Here is an 18,559-nt window from a genome sequence, read left to right on the forward strand (position 1 = left end):
AGAATTTTATAATAATGATGGTACTTTAAAGTCATAGAATTTTCATATTAAATATTAAAGACCACCTGAAGTTAATATGTTAATAAGAAGTTAATAATCTATGTTAATTACTAATTACTTCATTAAAAACATTTTCTCATTTAACTTGCACAATAAATGCCAAAATAAAACAGGAGATAAATAATGCCCAGGGAGGTCTGGAATGAACTTTCATTGCAGTTATAAAATCATGAATTATGGCAATCTTAAAGTTCCACTTTTCTGTAAGTCACCTTTGTTGTCTCTGACAGTGAAGTTGGCATTGACGGAAGCTTCTGGTGCCAAACTGAAGAAGAACCTGTGACCTCCAACCGGCTGGTCAGCATCTGAGGCACTGACTGTTTGGATCCTCTGAAAGAGAAAGAAGCTTTGTAGTAATGTGAAAACACACAGGTGGAAAATTACAAATTCTGAGGCTGTTAAGACACAGACTAAGCTCAAGTCTAGACTAAAAAAAAATTTCCAATGGGGAATAATCATTGTCAATGCCCTTTAGCTGAACTATGCATTCTTTTCTTCAATAGTGTGACTGAATACACCGATGGGCCAGGACATTATCCTGGTCCTCCACATGTTGCCAATACAGCTCCAAACTGCTGAGGCATGAACTCTACAAGAGCTCTGAAGATGTCCTGTGGTATCTGGCACCAAGACATTAGCAGCAGATCCTTTAAGTTCTGTAAGTTATGAGGTGAAGCCACCATGGATTGGACTTTTTGTTCCAGCACATCCCATAGGGCTTGATTGGACTGAGATCTGGGGAATTTCGAGGCCAGGACAACACCTTGAACTCTTCGATGTGTTCCTTAAACCATTCCCGAACAATGTGTACAGTGTTGGAGAGCCCAACTGGAGAACACCATTGCCATGAAGGGGTGTACCTGGCCCGCAACAACGGTTAGGTTGGTGGTACATGTCCACATGAATGCCCAGACCTAGAACATTTCCCAGAGCATCACACTCCCTCCACCGACTTGTCTCCTTCTCACAGTGCATCCTGGTGGCATCACTTCCCCAAGTAACCAGCACGCATGTACCCACCCTCTCCAACACTGTACACATTGTTCGGGAATGGTTTAAGGAACACATCGAAGAGTTCAAGGTGTTGTCCTGGCCTTGAAATTCCCCATATCTCAGTCCAATCAAGCCCTATGGGATGTGCTGGAACAAAAAGTGTGATGTGCTGGAACAAGTAGCCAGGTACACCCCTTCATGGCAATGGTGTTCTCCAGTGGTGCTCTCCAACACTGTACACATTGTTCAGGAATGGTTTAAGGAACACATCGAAGAGTTCAAGGTGTTGTCCTGGCCTCGAAATTCCCTATATCTCAGTCCAGTCAAGCCCTATGGGATGTGCTGGAACAAAAAGTGTGATGTGATTTAAAAGAAAACAGGACTCATCGGACCAAACGACCTTCTTACATTAGTCTTCCAAGATTAGTTCTGCAACTCGCATGGCTATTATAGGTGCTTTTGAAGGTGGACAGGGGTTAGCATGGGCACTCTGACTGGTCTGCGGCAACGCAGTCTCTTACACAATAGGGTGCGATGCACTATATGTTGTGACACATTCCTTTCATAACCATCATTAAAAATTTCTGTGACTTGTGATATAATAGCACAAGTCGGTAGGTACTCAGCTGCCCAGGAGCACCCCACAAGTCTTGCTGTTTCAGAGAAGTTCTGAAACAGTCGTCTGGCCGTAACCATTTGGCCCTTGTCAAACTCGCTCAGGTCTGCACGTCTGCCCATTTCTCCCACATCCAACATACAGACTACAAGAACTGACTTGTCTCTTACCGTCTATGAGACAATCAGTGTTTTTTACTTCATCTTTGAGTGGTCATCATGTTTTGGGTGTATATTTCAGTGGAAATGTGTATGATTTACAAACCCAGAAGCAAATTGGATTCTCATCTTCGTAGATGAGCAAACGAGTTCAAATTTATGAACAATTTTGTTGCAGCAGTTGTATGCGATCCTCTGATATCAAAAGAGCTGCATTCTCACTGTATATTTTATATGGCCATCTTTGTGGAGAGGTGTGAATTGTTTTCAGAGCAGAAGGTTCTCACCCCTCCCCTTTCACAACATTTCACAAACAGAGAGACAACAGTGTCCTAGTTCATCTGATATCAGAGTTACAGGGAAAAACACTATTGATAATATTCCTTTAAAATATGCAAGTTGACATCCAGTCCACCGGCAAAATGGACACTAGTGGACCTGCAGAAAGAGCCCTTAAATTGAGAAAGATATACAGTGTGTGATGTACCTATAGAGAAATCGGAACATGGGAACTGACCTAATTAGGATTATTTAAAATAGTTTTGCACTTCTGCAGATTAATAAAAAACAAATACTTATAGTAAACTTCTACTCACAATCTTTCTACTTAACCTTACCCTTTTCAATTCCCCCCCAAAAAAATCAGGTTTCATATGCATATGAGCCTTGGTCTCTTAGCATATGTAAGACAATTCCATCAGTTGTCAGTGGTGGCCACAATCCCACAAAACATGGCTCAAATGTCTGGGAATAGTTCAGTTTTGACTGTATTATATACTTCCTGGCACAATTTACGAATATCACCACCACTTTTCCTTCAAAAGGACGCTATAACTTTGTCACTCATTTTGATGAGGAAAGGATTCCAAGTAACAAAAATTCTCCTGGGTTTTATCTCTTATTTTCTTACCCAATTTTCTCCACAATTTTGTCGTTGCCAGTTCCACCTGTTAACTATCACACAACGCTACGAAGGTGGGAGAGTGAAGATTAGCACCAGCTTCCTCTGAGACATGCGAAGCATCACTGCATCTTTTCAAACTGCTAATGCAGCGTCATTGGACAGCTCAACTCTCTTTGATGACAACACTAACTGCCAATTCTGTTTTGTCAGCAAACAGGCGCCTGTGTTGGCTAGCAATGCCTGAATTATGAGTGAAGGGGGAGAGCCAACCTACCCACCAGAGATGGCAAGGAGAATTAGTTAATTAACATATGATCACTGTGATCCAATTGTGAGATCATCATCCAATCAAGACACAGCATGTTTACACTTGCTCTTTTCAAATGTCGCTTCTACATCCAAATATTGATTGGACCTCATTTCCCTAAGCAATATTTACATTCTGAAGGACAGGTAGCACATCTGATCACAGACACAAGGCTATATGTTCTCTTAGGCTTTTGACCACAGATGGCTGTGGCATCACCAGAGATCAGACGTCACCGGAGATCACACTTCCAATGACAGGGCCAATGCTTAGACTACTGCGCTACTTGTGAGTCCCTAGAACGTTCACATGTTAACCAAATTTGATTTAAGTGGGGAAATGCACAGCAAGGCAGTATAAAAATAATGGTTAATTCAGCGTTTCAAATTCATAATATCATCATTACCTGGCCAGCTTTGGCATTTTCACAAACAAACGCCTCATCCACGTTGTCGAAGGTTGGAGCGTTGTCGTTTACATCCAGCACCCTGACGTAGACTGGCACGTGACTCATCAGGCTGTCTGAAAAGAAAACATTAGTGTTATGCGAACAGCTTGAAACCCTACTATATACAAAACCCATATATAACCCAGTGAATTTCCAAAAAAGTTGGGACGCTGTGCAGAATGTAAATAAAAATAAAATTCAATGATGTGCAAATCATTTAAACCCTATATTTCATTAAAAAGACAACAAATCAAATGTTGAAACTGAGAAACTGTTTTTTATTTGAATATATGCCCATTTTGAATTTGATTCCAACAACACGCTCCAAAAAAGTTGGGACGGGGGGATGTTTACCACTGTGTTTCATCACCTCTTCTTTTACCAACACTCTGTAAGTGTTTGGGAACTGAGGAGACCAATTGCTGTAGTTTTTAAAGTGAAATGTTTTCCCCGTTTTTGCTTAACATAGGATTTCAGCTTCTCAAAAGTTCAAGGTCTCCTTTGTTGTATTTTTCATTTTATAATGTGCCAAATGTTTTCAGTGGTGACAGGTCTGGACTGCAGACAGGTCAGTTTAGCACCCAGACTCTTTTAATACGGAGCCCTGCTTCTGTAATACGTGCAGAATGTGGTTTGGCATCGTCTTGCTGAAATAAGCGAGGCCTTCCCTGAAAAAGACGTCGTCTGGATGGGGGCAAATGTTGCCAAAACATGTAGATATTGTTCAGCAATGCCATGTGCACTAATGCACTCCTACACCATCATGAATACTGGCTTTTCCACTGCGCACTGATAACAAGCCTGATGGTTTTTAGCCCGGAGGACACAGTGTCCATGATTTCCAAGAAGAATTATAAATGTTGATTCATTAAAACACAGGACACTTTTCCACTTCCCCTCAGTCCATTTTAAATGAGCTCAGGCCCAGAGAAGGTGGCAGCATTTCTGGATCCTGTTTATATATGGTTCCTTCTTTGCGTTTAAGAGTTCTAATTTGCATTTGTGGATGCAGCGACAAACTGTTTTCATAGACAGTGTTTTTCAGAAGTGTTTTTGAGTCCATGCAGTGATTTCCTCTACAGAATCATGTCTATTTTTAATGCAGTGCTGCCTGAGGGCCCAAAGATCACAGCCAGCAAATACTGGTTTTTGGCCTTGTCCCTTGCATACAGAGATTTCTCCAGATTCTCAGAATCTTTTAATGATATTATGTACCGTAGATGATGAAAAGCAAATTTCTTTGCTACTTTATGTTGAGAAATGTTATTCTTGCATTTTTGCACTATTTACCTGTGCAGTCCTTCACAGAGTGGTGAACCCCTCCTCATCTTTACTTCTGAAAGCCTCTCTGAGATGCTCCTTTTATATTCAATCATGTTACTGACCTGTTCCCATTTAACCACAACTTTACCAGCCTTTTGTTGCCCCCATCCCAACTTTTTTGGAACGTGTTGCTGGCATTAAACTCAAAATGGGCAAAAAAATAATAAAATTTCTCTGTTTCAATATTTGATATGTTGTCTTTGAATCATTTTCAATGAAATATAGGGTTTAAATGATTTGCACATCATTGCAATTTGTTTTTATTTACATTTTTCACAGCATCCCAACTTTTTTAGAAATGGGGTTGTATTTAAAACATAAATGATCCGATTACACTTTAACATCTGCACGCAGAATCACAGCGGAGCACCAAAATGCACAAGAATCTTTCAGGCAGATGCAGCTAATCAAGCAATTTCTTTTACCATACAACTTTAATGATGCTAAAAAAGAAACATTTGTAGTTCCTTTGGCAAATAAACACTCCTGTGGTTGTTATGACAAATGGGTAGTTATATACTTTAGCTGTCATAACTAATAAAAGTAAAAATAACAGTCTTGTTTAAAACGTCTAAAAATGCCAGCTGCCCTTTATGTTGTGTGGGCATTGCATGATAAATGTCCTAGCATAAACTTTAAAACCTTTCAAATGTTGAGATTTTCCTACAAACCTTTAGCTATTTTCTAATAAAAGACTGTTTGAAATGACACTTACTGTTCTCAGTAGCCTGTACGGAAATGTTGTGCCACGCTTGCTCTTCCCTGTCCAGTGGACGAGAGATGTACACTGATCCATTGTTTGGATGGATGTTGAACACATGGTCCATATCTGTGCGCCAGTCTATTAGATATCTATTAACAGAGAACAGACACTATTGAGGCCCCGCTGGACAAAAGACAACCAAAAAAAAGCAGGAAAGTACATTAGTTCAACATTTTTCACAGTTCCGATACTTATTTAGATTAACTAACAAGCAAGCTCTACAGCTCTGTCTGTTAATTAGGTTTCATTTGAAGACTCTCAGATTGCGCCATTACTCTTTCCATTACCAAACGACTCATTCGCTCCCTCAGGCTTTCAGACCTTTTTTACAGCCGGTGTTAAAAAGTGAACTGCATGTGAATACCATGCACTGATAATAATGAGCACACTTCCAGTTCCACCTGGCTTTAAAGGGCCCGTATCATGGAAAAACGTAATTTTGTTCCATTTTTTATCAAAAGTTCACTCCTTACTTAGTACTTAGGCACTTAGGCACAATGTTTAAAACAGGGCAACCTCTGTGTTTTTGCTTGAACAAATACTGTATATCATTAGAACAGGTGTAAATGTAGACAGACCTCTGGGAAAAAAATTAAATACAAGCAAAATGTAGGAAGTGTGTAGGATGCGGCCACTCATTTTGACTGTATCTCTCTTTTCCCTTCACGTTATGAAAACTAGTTTTCTCATGTTGGTCAACATGTTCCCAGAGAGGTAGACATTTTCAGACTGAAATTGCATCTATACCAAGCCAGACGTGACAACACAGATACAGCAACAAGGTCAAATAAGGCTGAAAACAGTGGAGCTGTACTGAACTCGGTGTCAGAAACAGCCAAGAGAAAAAAATCCTCCCATATGCAATGTGTTTTCCCAAGTAACAGAAATTTACCCACAAAACAATAAATAAATAAAAGTGAAAACATATTACTGTGGTACTAATAAAACACTTTCTTCACTCTAATCTTTACCTGGCAGTACATGCAGATAAAATGGTCTGTTACGTTATACACTCGGATTGAGATGTTTCTTGAACTCCATAAACTCAATTAAATTTGATAAACGCCCAATAATTGCTCCCATATGCTGGGATAAAAGACATGTATCTGTAAACAGACTCAATAAACAGTCCTACACATTAGAATATGACATATTTGCCCATAACTTCAATGAACTCTCCTATACACTAGAATATATTATTCCATAAACAATTTACATAAGTCTTATACATTAGAATATAAAATATTAGCTTATAGACCACCTGCATAAACACTCCTATATACTAGAATAAGAGATATTAGTCCATAAATTACTTAAATAAACACTCCGATACAGTAGAATAAGAGATACTAGTCCATAAATTATCTCAACAAATAAGAGATACTGGTCCATAAATTACCCCAATAAACACTCCTATACACTAGAATAAGATATACTGTTCCATAAGTTACCTCAATAAATGCTCCTATACACTAAACAACCTCAGTAAGCACTCCTACACACTAGTACAGTAGACAGTATTCCATAAACAACCTCAATAAACACTCATATCCACATCACTATATTGGTCCATAAACAACTTCAATTAACGATCCTATACACCACACATGGGGAATATTACTTCATTAACAACCTCAATTAACACAACTATTTGCTAGAATAGAAATGTTAGTCTATAAACACCCTCATTAAACACTCTTATACTCTAGAACAGGAGATACTAGTCCATGAATAACCTCAGTAACTGCTGCTATACACAACTATAGAAACATAACATGGCAATAGGACAGCAGGAGGCTACAATGACTGAGGAGTTGGAACAATTGATTGTATAAATGATATTCACTCACTGAGCACTTTATTAGCAACACTATACCAATACTGGGTAGGGCCTCCCTTTGCTCTCAAGATAGCCTCAATTTGTGTGACAAGAAATCCACAAGATGTTGGAGATATTGTTTTGAGATTCTGGTCAATGTTGACATGACATGGAACTGCATCATGCAGATTTTTTAGGTGCACTTTCATGCTGTGAATCTTCCACTCCACTTCATCCCAAAGATGTTTTACTGGATTCAGATCCTGTGAGTGGGAAGGCAACTTTGGCTTTGTGACATGCTGCATAATCATGCTGGAAGTAGCCATTCGAAGATGGGTAAGAAAGAAGTGGTCAGCAACAATTCTCAAATAGGCTGTGGCATTCAAGCAATGATCGATTGGTATTAATGGGCCCAAGTATGCCAAAAAACATTCCCCACACCATTACGCCACCTCCACCAGCCTGGACTGCTGACACAAGGCAGGTTGGGTCCATGGATTCCTGCCGTTGGTGCCAAATTCTGACCCTACCATCTGTGTGCCTGAACAGAAATTCATCAAATTCATCAAATGTCCAGTTTTGGTGAGCCTGTGCCCACTGTAGCCTCAGCTTTCTGTTCTCAGCTGACAGGACTGGAACCCTCTTCTGCTGTCGTAGCCCATCCACCTCAAGGTTTGACGTGTTGTGCATACTGAGATGCTTCTCTGTTCCCAATTGTACAGAGTTTTATTTGAGTTACCGTAACCTTTCATTCATCTCAAACCAGTCTGGCCTTTCTCTGTTGACCTCTATTATCAATAAAAGCATTTCCGTCAGAACTGCCGCTCACTGGATGCTTTTTCTTTATTGCACCATTCTGAGTAAACTCTAGAGACTGTTGTACGTGAAAATCCCAGGAGTTCAGCAGTTCTAGAAATACTTAAACCAGCCCACCTGGCACCAATTGTGCTACAGTCAAAATCACTGAGATCGCATTTTTTCCCCATTCTTACTGTTGATGTGAACATTACCTGAAGCTGCTGGCCCGTATCTGCATGGTTTCTATGCACAGCCCTACTACCACACAACTACCTGATTAGATAATTGCATGAATGAGCAGGTTTACATGTGTTTCTAATAAAGTGCTCAGTAAATATATATATACGACAAATGTAATTAATCATGATTAACTATACAAAATAATACGGTTACTTCTTTTAATCATTTGTCCCTAGATTTTCATCCATATAACCAAATAAAATCCTTAATAAAAATTACTAACTTGTACATTTTCTGTTAGCCTTTAGTTGGTCTTTAGTTAAAATGTTATTGAGAATATTTCACACAGTGCTATCGTTTGTATACAACCAAATCAACTCCTCAATTTTCAACAGTAAGGGACCAAAAGAAACCACCCTATAAAAAATAGTATTTCCTACCCTGATTAGACGTGAAAAGTCAGCAAGGCCAAGTCTTTCTCCTGAAGGTCCACCACCATGCAGAGATTATTTCCAAACCTAATATTACACCCCCACTAACACCCCTGCCATGAATACATGCACTGCATTTTAATGTAAAAATGGCCTTGGGAGTAACTAATATGAATCACGTCTACACAGTTACGTGTCAGTTTTAATTTTAAGATACTAAACTCAGCCAGGAGCACTCGCCATATGAGAAGGTTCTGTAAGGCCATTCATTAAGCACACAAGTTAAACACTCGTTTATTTTCTCTCCTGATTAATGGGCCGAAGGGCAGCTACAAGGAACAAGGAAAAAAACACCGCCTCATGGGGTAAAAGAGCATAGATCTTTGGAACTCTTTTTCTTATGAGCCCTGTCTGGTTATAAGAATTTACATAAACAGTTCACCTTTGCAAAGCAATTGAATACAATATTCCTGTACTCCAGAACAGGAGATATGACTCCATTAACAACCTCAATAAACATTCCTATAGGAAATATTAGTACATCAACAACTTCGATAAGTGTTCCAATACACTAGAATAGGAGATATTCTTTTCCAAACTCTTGTTAGAAGTGCATACTGAAACTCCTTTGTATTAAACACCTAAAAGGTTTCAGTACTGATGAGTGACATCACAAGAAGATAAAATGCGAGGCCTTTGGCATTATTCCCAAGGTAGGGCCTTTTTGAGGTGCTCTGTCAGCTCTGCAGTTTCTACAAAGGAAATGGCAAGATCAAGACAGCTTTCTATTTAATATGTTAAGTTATTGGAAGCTCACATAGAAAATGTTCATTTATTAAAAACCTTCTGAAAAGCCAGGTGTCCCCAAACTGTAAGTGTATATGATTTTTGTGCATGTCACACCATTGTTGCGACAAAACAGCCACGCCATAGCTGATTTATCTACAAAAACTGGGCACATGGATTTTCTGACTACTGGTTATTGCTCTTCAAGACAGATGATCTATTACGTTACAAGAAAGAAGCAGCAAAGTCATCAGAGCACTGCCAGTGCCTATGATTTTGAGAGATTCACTATAAAACCTGGCATGATCTTTGTTTTATACAGCAATAAAAGACAGCTTGCATAAATACACATTCATAGCTCTGGCATCGTTTCATTTCTGGGTGTACAGCATTGGCTGCTTTGTAATGAGAGAAAATGGAGATAATAATGTGGAGCTCGAGTGCAGTTTTCAGCACAATGCTATATCTTACAGGAGATGTAATTCTTTCTCTGCTGGGACTACTGATCGTGATTAAGAAGTGGATTTAACAGCACAGCAAACCAGCGCTGGAGGTTCTTAAATCCAGAATATGGGCACCCAGTATGAGGGATTTTCACTGGCTAGGGAAATGAACAGTGTGCGCAAAGTAATTAACACATCTGACAGCTCCAGCAAGATGATTCCTCTGCAGAACAATAGCATAGCAGACATTTCAACACAAGCCCACTGTGATAAAGACTAGAGCTCCCTATTCAAGTCCGTGCACAATCTCTCTAATTAAGGGTTAATTCCGGGTCAGACACGGCTAATATCAGCTATCAAGTGTTCGTGAAGAACCTGCTCTGGAATAAATGTGATTACAGGGTGACTGGCTCTCGCTGAGTCTGCAGGTGTGAGCTCAAAGATGTTCTGGATGTTAGCCACAATATAAGACTCAGTTCGGTTTAACTTAGGGCTTGACCAATATAAAAATGTTGTCACCAATACTTATTTAACGTGCTAAAAATTCAAATAACTGACAATAAATTACTGACTGATGTGATTTCAGAAAAGTATTGAAAAAATAACACACCCCTCACGTGCTTCCAAACGTTTCTCATTTACTGTCTTTTGTGGGAACCAATATCAATATCAGAACCAGGCAACTGGCTGGCTATGAGAGTAAAATGGGAGGGGAATATGAGATATATGAGATCGAGGTATGTGTTTCACTTTATTTTTCCTTCACTATTATTTATTAAGAATCTGGGTGCAAGATAACAGAAAAAAATTCACAACTAATCATTATTAAATTACTGTCATAGCGAGCAGCGAAATACAATTCAGAGGGATACTGCCTAATCTGGCAACTCTGACCAGGTTGCTAAGATTGTTTGAACATGACAGTGTTTAGTAGTGCAGGAGAAGTGAGCGAGTATGTGCTAAACTCTGCTGTGTCTGTCTCATGGTGCAGTTTTAACAGTTTTCTTTCTGCTCCGGAAGGACTTCTCATTAAACAGCATGCTGCCGTTTATTCTGGGAAATAAATGCAGTGCAGAGCAGGCTAGATAGCATTCTGAAGCAGTATGAAAAGCATCTGGACTGAACCAGGCAATTAAATCCAACATTATAGCCTCAAATTAGAGCTCTAATACAGGCAGTTAGGAATGGAGTCTCAACAGCTCTATCTCTGATTACTATTGAGACGTCACCACAGGTTTGACATGGAAAGAATATGTGACTGACATGAAAAAAGGCTAAGCATAACTTGCTTTTTTGCATGACCTGCAGGCAGATTACCTTTAGATGCGCTGCAACTGCACACTACTGGTGACTCTCTAGCATTTGGCTTCATCAACAAAATACTGATAAAAACAATGCACAGAAATATGTGCTTTCATTAAAACAGATAAAAGTACTGGTTGTTTTAGCTGCTTTTCCATTTTTTATCCTTTTCCATATTTTAATCATCAAATTTAGTGCTTTTTTTATTTGCAGAATTAGTAAATTCCACAGATTGCCATTTTTAGTGCTTATTTTGTTAGATGGCAGCTCAGCAGGCATTGAAGAAATTCTACTGGAGTATTTTTACTTATCTGAGCCAAATTGTTCTGTGTAGTATTTAACACTCTTGTAAAACATTTAAAGAGATATTGTTAGTACTTCATTGGTAGGATTTACGCTTATGCAAATAAAACTGAAACGGTAATACTGGAAGATTTTGTAATATTTTAGGATATGCTGGTCTAGCCCTAGTTTTATTTGTATGGTGAATTCTAACAGCCACTGGTGTCAGATCAAAACCTCAAAACTTTCTCCTTTTCATCAGGGCTCCAGACTGCCACTAAAATGATTAATTATTAACTTGTGAGTAATAAAATGAATTAACTCATCAGTGGCGACAAGTAGCAATTTTGGATTATTATTATTATTACGGGTAACTATCTATTACTATTGTTCTGTGTTTATTACCTTTTTTGTTTTTAGTATATATGTTTTAGCATTTTTCATTTAAAACGTACCTGATAGGCTATGGCTATCTGCCTATCAAAAAAAACAGCGTGTTAAAAATGGCGAAGTCAAAAATATCACATTTTTTAACACAATCTACATCTCCGTCAGACCGTAAGAGGTCAACTGCTCAACCTCAGCCTGACTCAGGACCAGTGAACCAGTGAAAGACTCACATGAAGATGTACTTGAACAGCTGTCCACTTCAAGCATTTCAAACAAAAGTACGACAGAAAGATTTCAAAACTTCTTGGCTTCATGAATTTGCATGACTCAGATATGGTAACATAAAGCAGACTATACTGCGAATTCTGTTCGAAAGCAAGACAAGATGTAGCTGGAACAATGAATTTCTTAACAGGAACGAATCATTTCAATAAAGAGGCGGTGAAAAAACATGTCGAGAATCAAACGCTTATAAATGCATGTGATTTAATTGCAAAAAGTGCTCCTAAGAAAACTCCCCTAGCCCACGCAGTTTCTCGTGCATGGGAAAAAAACAGCCAAGAAAGAATTTAAAGAGCTTAAAATTAAATTCAACACAGCCTACATGATAGCACGTAAAGATCTACCCTTCACCAAATTCACCTCCCAAATCTTGTTAATGAAAAACAGCGGACTGGATGTGTCGAAGACGTCTGATAATACATATGACAAGAATCAGGCACACTCGAAGGCAGAGATACTTAAATTACAGAACTGACCTGAGGTGCGTTGAAAAGCTGTATTTTGCATAATATTATTTGGCACTTAAAAATGCTATTGGCGCCTGATTTTTTTCTTTTAGGAGCCAGTGGCTCCTTCAGCTATTTTTTGTCTGGAGCCCTGTTCATTTTGCACACCATTTGCAATGGCAGTCGCCTTTTACATGAACATTCCATGACGAAAGGACCACTACAAATATCACTACATTAACGTATAATAAAGTGCCACAAGCCATTTTTTTCTTCTTCTATAAAATGACCAGTTCTGAAATATGAGGTTTTGATAATTCGATAACAGAGCAACAGTGAAAACTGAGATGCTTGATGGTTAACAACTGGCAACCATATCAGTCAGTAAAACACTGTTTAAATAAAACCAATGTCTGTTTTAAATTTATATGGTTTTTGAGCACAGAAAATTACAGATGACCATATTATCAGTTATTAAAATTTTTACGTCCATAAAAGCTTAAGAATGTGAATCTGGACGTACTTGACAATGTTTCGGCTAGCGTCAGGGTCCACAGCGCTGACAGATCCGATGATGGTTCCAATCTCAGCGTCCTCTTTGACCTCCATGATGTAGGCAGGTCGTTTGAAGACAGGCGGCTCGTCTACGTCCTCCACCAAAACCTTCACCGTGGCTGTGTCTCTGAAGGACTCGCGTGAGTGAAAGCGTGGATCCAGATAAACGTTCTCCACCTGAACCCTCAAAGTGTATGTTTTCCTTTTCTCGTAGTCCAGAGGCTGGAGAAAAGAGAAAAGGCAACAGTTTGCACTTCATATTTATGAAATACTCTACTTCATACTGACAGGAACTGCTGAATCCATGTCACAAGCTCTGAGTTAAACACTGTAAGCTGTCTTGCTGTTAAAGTAAACTCAAGTCCTTATTGATCATATGCATCATGTATCAAGGACATCCGTACAGTAAAATGAAGAGTTATAGTAAGCTTGTACATACAGGTATTTGACTGGAAAAAAACTGCAAGACCAGCAAATTAAAATCTTGCCAGACGCAATGTCTGGTAAAAACATTCACTCAAAGCAATCTAACATTTGTGTTTGTATATCTGGCGACACTCATTGATTTCAGTATGGTAGTCTAGGCAATAAAAGGTACAACTGGCTGACCTTTGTCAGAGTGATGACTCCCTCCTGAGTGATGCCTTTGGTGGAGATTTGGAACATATCCTGGTCATCCATGATGGTGTACTCCATCTCTGCGTTTTTGCCCGTGTCCGCATCTGTAGCTTTCAGTGTGCCGACTGCCCTGCCCGGCTCTAATGACTCAGGAACGGTGAACTGATAAACACCTGCAGCACATTGTCAGCAGAGAACAGCTAATGAAAACATCCTTCCTTTTCACTGAATTTATTTTAGTTGTGTTCAGTGACAGAGAATCACTAATTTTTTTCCCTTTTCAGGAAAGCTGCTCAGGCATCGTCAAATTAGCACCACAGCGCCTCTAGGAGTTTAGCAGGGGTGTAATAATACATCTGTTTTCAGGTTTGGTACTATTTTTGATTTCGAGTTCAAGAATCAATATGATTTTTAATATTTTGTGTTAAAAATGTCTTGATTCTACAAAGCTCTAATTATATATATACACATATTGGATTGGCACAGACGAGGAGTCGGCAACCCAAACGTTATGAAGAGCCATTTTGTCCTTTCAACAAAAAACAATCCTCCTTGGGACCTAAAAAATGTTATGTCCATTTTATTGAAGTAACGTTTTACCATCTTGCCTCTAAATATGTCTCAGTATGTATTAATGTCCTAGTATAAAGCTAAAAAATATAATATAAATGAAAACGCAGACTTACTTTGCTCTGCTTCAAGCTTTAGCTCAGCTATAGCTGCTTTTCTTGCATTTCCAGCAGGATACTGTTCCGCAAATGTAGAACAGTTTCTCATAAAACGTCTTTAAACGTTCAAGTTTTTACGAAACTGAAGTCAGCTTCTCATTCGCCAGCTTCTTATTCGAATTTTCCCATTCCACCTTAAATCTCAAAATGTAACTGCTGCACCATTTAAGGTGGAATGTGACAATTCGAACAAGGAGCTGGCAAACGGGAAGCTGACTTCAGCTTTGCGACTTTTTAGTGTTTGACAGCGTTTTCTCGCTGTAGATTAAATGTAAAAATCCATTACTCTCTGAATTATCAGTATTCATCTTAAATCTTTCTCTTCGCCTTTTCGTTAGCTACTAACTAGGCGAGACTGTTATCTGCGTTGTTATGGTGACCAACAGTCTGCGTGCAAATCTTCAGGGTTAAAGGGTGAATTAGCAGTTACACATTAACTCCAGTGTTCAAGACCATTTATTGTTAAAACTGTGTTGAACGATCAGCAGAGCTTTATTTTACTGCAAAAAAGGATTATTTTATTTTTACTTAAAAATCTTCTGCTTTGGAGCCGCAACAGGGCAGCAAAAAAGCCACATGGAGCTCCGCAGCTGCATGCTGCCGACCCCTGACATAGATAAATAAAAGCTCTGCTGAGCCACCCTCTGATAAAATAAGCTCAAAAACGGCAAGTAACTTCAAAAAGCAGTCATTTGATCATGGGTGCATTTACAGCACACGCCTTATTCCCTCCCTGCCAACTTTACTGTGATAGGATGCACCCAGTTTTGATTACTGACAGTAGTTTCATTGAAACACTTCTCATTTTTCACTACTGTATTACTGAAATCGCTACAGATAACCAGAAAAACCTGCAGATTGTATGTTTCAGTAGAGGCATACAAAAGCCTTAGTTGCCTCAGTACTAAAGAACTGCACTGCTATTTACAGTGACCCCTGGATTGAGAATTTTTGTTAGTGTGACAGTAGAATAGTTAATTCTGAAAAACAATCAATAGCTTTTCACCGAGACAGCTATTTTAATCAAGAGAATCATAGCATGAAAATGAAACCCTTCATTTCTTCACACGCTCAATAGGTGTTTAATCAACACATGTAAGTTCAAGTTGTGCTCAAATTAGCAACAAAAGGTTTTTCTGCAGCCCACTGCCTTGGGTAGAATACAAATAATACAACAATGTTATTTGTTTTCAGGTCTGAGTTTTCGTTTGGACATCATAATTGAAGGGTGGGAGATGTGGCAAACAATAAGTGACACCGCAAGACACTTTCATAATACACAATACAGAGGCTTGCAAAAAGCCCTTTAAAAAATTAGATTTGTCTGGATTACAAATGACACTTTAATATTTTGCGCTGTCTTGTCTTATATTTAATTGACTTACCCTCAATATTAATTTATTTGAAGTAACATTGGTTTTATGTAAGAAAATATTTTGTGAGGAAAAATTACTAACTAAAAAATGCTGTTTGCATCAGTATTCAACCTCTGTGCTGTGGAAGCTCCAAGTTTACACAGATGAAAGATACTGACCTAACGAGGACACAACTGCCGTACAACTGGCCACCTGTGAATCATTAAAAAAGTTCACCTTTACTGGATAAAAGACCCCCTTAATTCAAGTCCCATTGGTCAAACTGTGAATCTGAGAAAAAGCTGTGAAAATGAAGAACAAAGAGCACTTTAGAAATTAGAGATAAGGTTATAGGCATGCAAAAGATAGGAAAAGGCTACAAAATAATATCCAAGTGTTTGGATATCCCAGTGAGCATTGTTGGATCAACTGTGAGGAAATTGGAAGGAAGCTGCAGCATATCACCCAGGCACTGCCCAGTACCTCAAAACTCAGCGTCAGAGCAAGAAGAGGACTTGTGAGGGAGGCCACAGAGAGGCCAACAATCAGTTTGAAGGAGCTACAGAGTTCAGTGGCTGTGATTCGAATGAAGGTGCACCAGTAAACAACATCAAGAGCTCTGCATACAACTGGCCTGTATGGAAGGGTGGTTAGAAAGAAGCCATTACTGAGGACAAAGCACATTTGGAATTTGCCAGAAAGCATCAGAGTGACCCAACTAAAATGTGGTTAGATGAGACTAAAATGGAGCCTTTGACACAAATTTAAAATGCTATATGTGTGACCAACCTAACAATGGCCATTCCTCAACAAACACCATCCCAGCAGTGAAGTATGGGGCAGCATCATGTTGTGGGGATACTTTTCCTCAGCAGGGACTGGGCATCTTGTAAAACTGAAGAAAAGATGCAAAATACAGAAAAATACTGCAAGGCAACCTGCTTTAGCCTGCTAAAAATCCAAAGCTTGGTGAAATTTCACCTTTCAGCAGGACAATGATCCAAAGACAATGGCCAAGTCAAAGTCCAGATCTCAGTCCAATAGAGAATCTGTTTGAAAATTAAAGTCCACAAGAGTCATGCAACCAACTTGAACAAGCACATCTGCCAGAAAGAATAGGCGAAAATCAATCCCGAACAGTGGGTAAAGCTAGGAGAAACTTATCCTAACAGACTTAAAACTGTATTTGCAGCCAAAGGTGGTTCTACTGAGAGGTACTAGTCTGGAGGTTTTGAATTCTTATGCAAACGGTATTTTTCATTTTTTTTTTATCTCCCGACAAATAATAAATTATGACTTTGAAAACGTACCTGTCTTTGAAAAGGTAGGAGCATATTAGTTTGCAACAAAAACACTGGCTGGAACAATCTGTGATAGTGTCACTTGTAATCAAGACAACTGATGACTTTTAAGGGGGATGAAAACTTCTGCAAGGCACTGTATGTGTAATAACGGTTAGTTTTGTCTGAGGTTTGCAAACAAGCTAGAATGGATAAAACACAGTAGAAAACAGTAGTGTCACATTAAAAAATGGCTATGAAAAATAATTTTTTTAACATTTGGAAAAGCAGAATAAGGAGGAACAATTGGTCATAATAAATGAATAAAATAAGATGATAACAGAATTGAAATGGCAGCAGTAACCAGCTACACTGGTTGTCCTCTAAAATTAGTCTAAACCTGTCTTTTTATGATGGATGCAGTTGTTCAGTATTCTAGGAGTACTGATCATAACCATGATATACCCAGAAAAGAAGAGCATTGTGATGTAATTTATCACAATTACTATAACACACAGTCTTTTTGCCCACTTCTATAATAAACTACTATTTCTAAAGTCATTTTGGTAGCAGTTTGCTTTGTGGTACAGGTAATACTCAGTGTTTACCAGGCAAGCACGTAGATATTAAAAGCCATATTTAATAAATATGGTAAATAGCATGCCAATTGCCTGGAATTGCAGGCAAATTAAAATGAATGACACTGGAACAGCAGTAGTAAGTAGTTTAAAAGAATGTGATGTCGTGCTGAATATGCATTAAAGCAGCATCAGCATGTACTGCCTCGTAGCCAATATATGCACACAAGCTGCATCATCAGAACAGAGTGGGGTCATGGTGTCCATGCAACTGCGGTGTGTCTCACCCTGAGGGAAGCGCGGTGGATTATTGTTGATGTCCAGCAGAGTGATGTTAACTGTGGTGGTCCCTGAGAGGCCCCCCATCTGTCCTGCCATGTCCTTGGCCTGAATCACCACCTGATAGTGTTCACGGACCTCGCGGTTCATATTGGGCAGGGCTGTCCGGATGATGCCTGAGTGAAAACAAAGGCTATGATCATTCAAAGCATATATATATATATATATATATATATATATACAAAATTTAGTGTCGTACTACTGTAATGTGTAATTTCAGTGATCACAACTGATATAACACATGCACATTGCTGTGATGACAAGTCATTTCATGTAAGCACAATTTTTTTTATCTACCTCAGACTCACTAACTGCACATACAGAAATGTGTACAACAGTACATATAGTTATATTTCATTCAATAAGTTTTATTTC

General features: G+C 38.8%; 1 protein-coding gene across 1 annotated transcript in view; it reads right to left on the minus strand.

Moving 5' to 3' along the window:
- LOC118809127 (cadherin-10-like) overlaps positions 1 to 18,559 on the minus strand; it is a 117,550-nt gene that overhangs the window by 6,127 nt on the left and 92,864 nt on the right. The window contains exons 5-10 of the mRNA XM_036572119.1: positions 18,133 to 18,300; positions 13,896 to 14,077; positions 13,255 to 13,508; positions 5,525 to 5,661; positions 3,445 to 3,560; positions 273 to 390 (exon numbers count right to left, since the gene is read on the minus strand). Of these exons, the coding sequence (XP_036428012.1) occupies positions 273 to 390; positions 3,445 to 3,560; positions 5,525 to 5,661; positions 13,255 to 13,508; positions 13,896 to 14,077; positions 18,133 to 18,300 (975 nt within the window). The remainder of the gene's footprint in view (positions 1 to 272; positions 391 to 3,444; positions 3,561 to 5,524; positions 5,662 to 13,254; positions 13,509 to 13,895; positions 14,078 to 18,132; positions 18,301 to 18,559) is intronic.

Source organism: Colossoma macropomum, unplaced genomic scaffold, assembly GCF_904425465.1.
Source record: "Colossoma macropomum unplaced genomic scaffold, Colossoma_macropomum, whole genome shotgun sequence".
Lineage (NCBI taxonomy): Eukaryota > Metazoa > Chordata > Actinopteri > Characiformes > Serrasalmidae > Colossoma > Colossoma macropomum.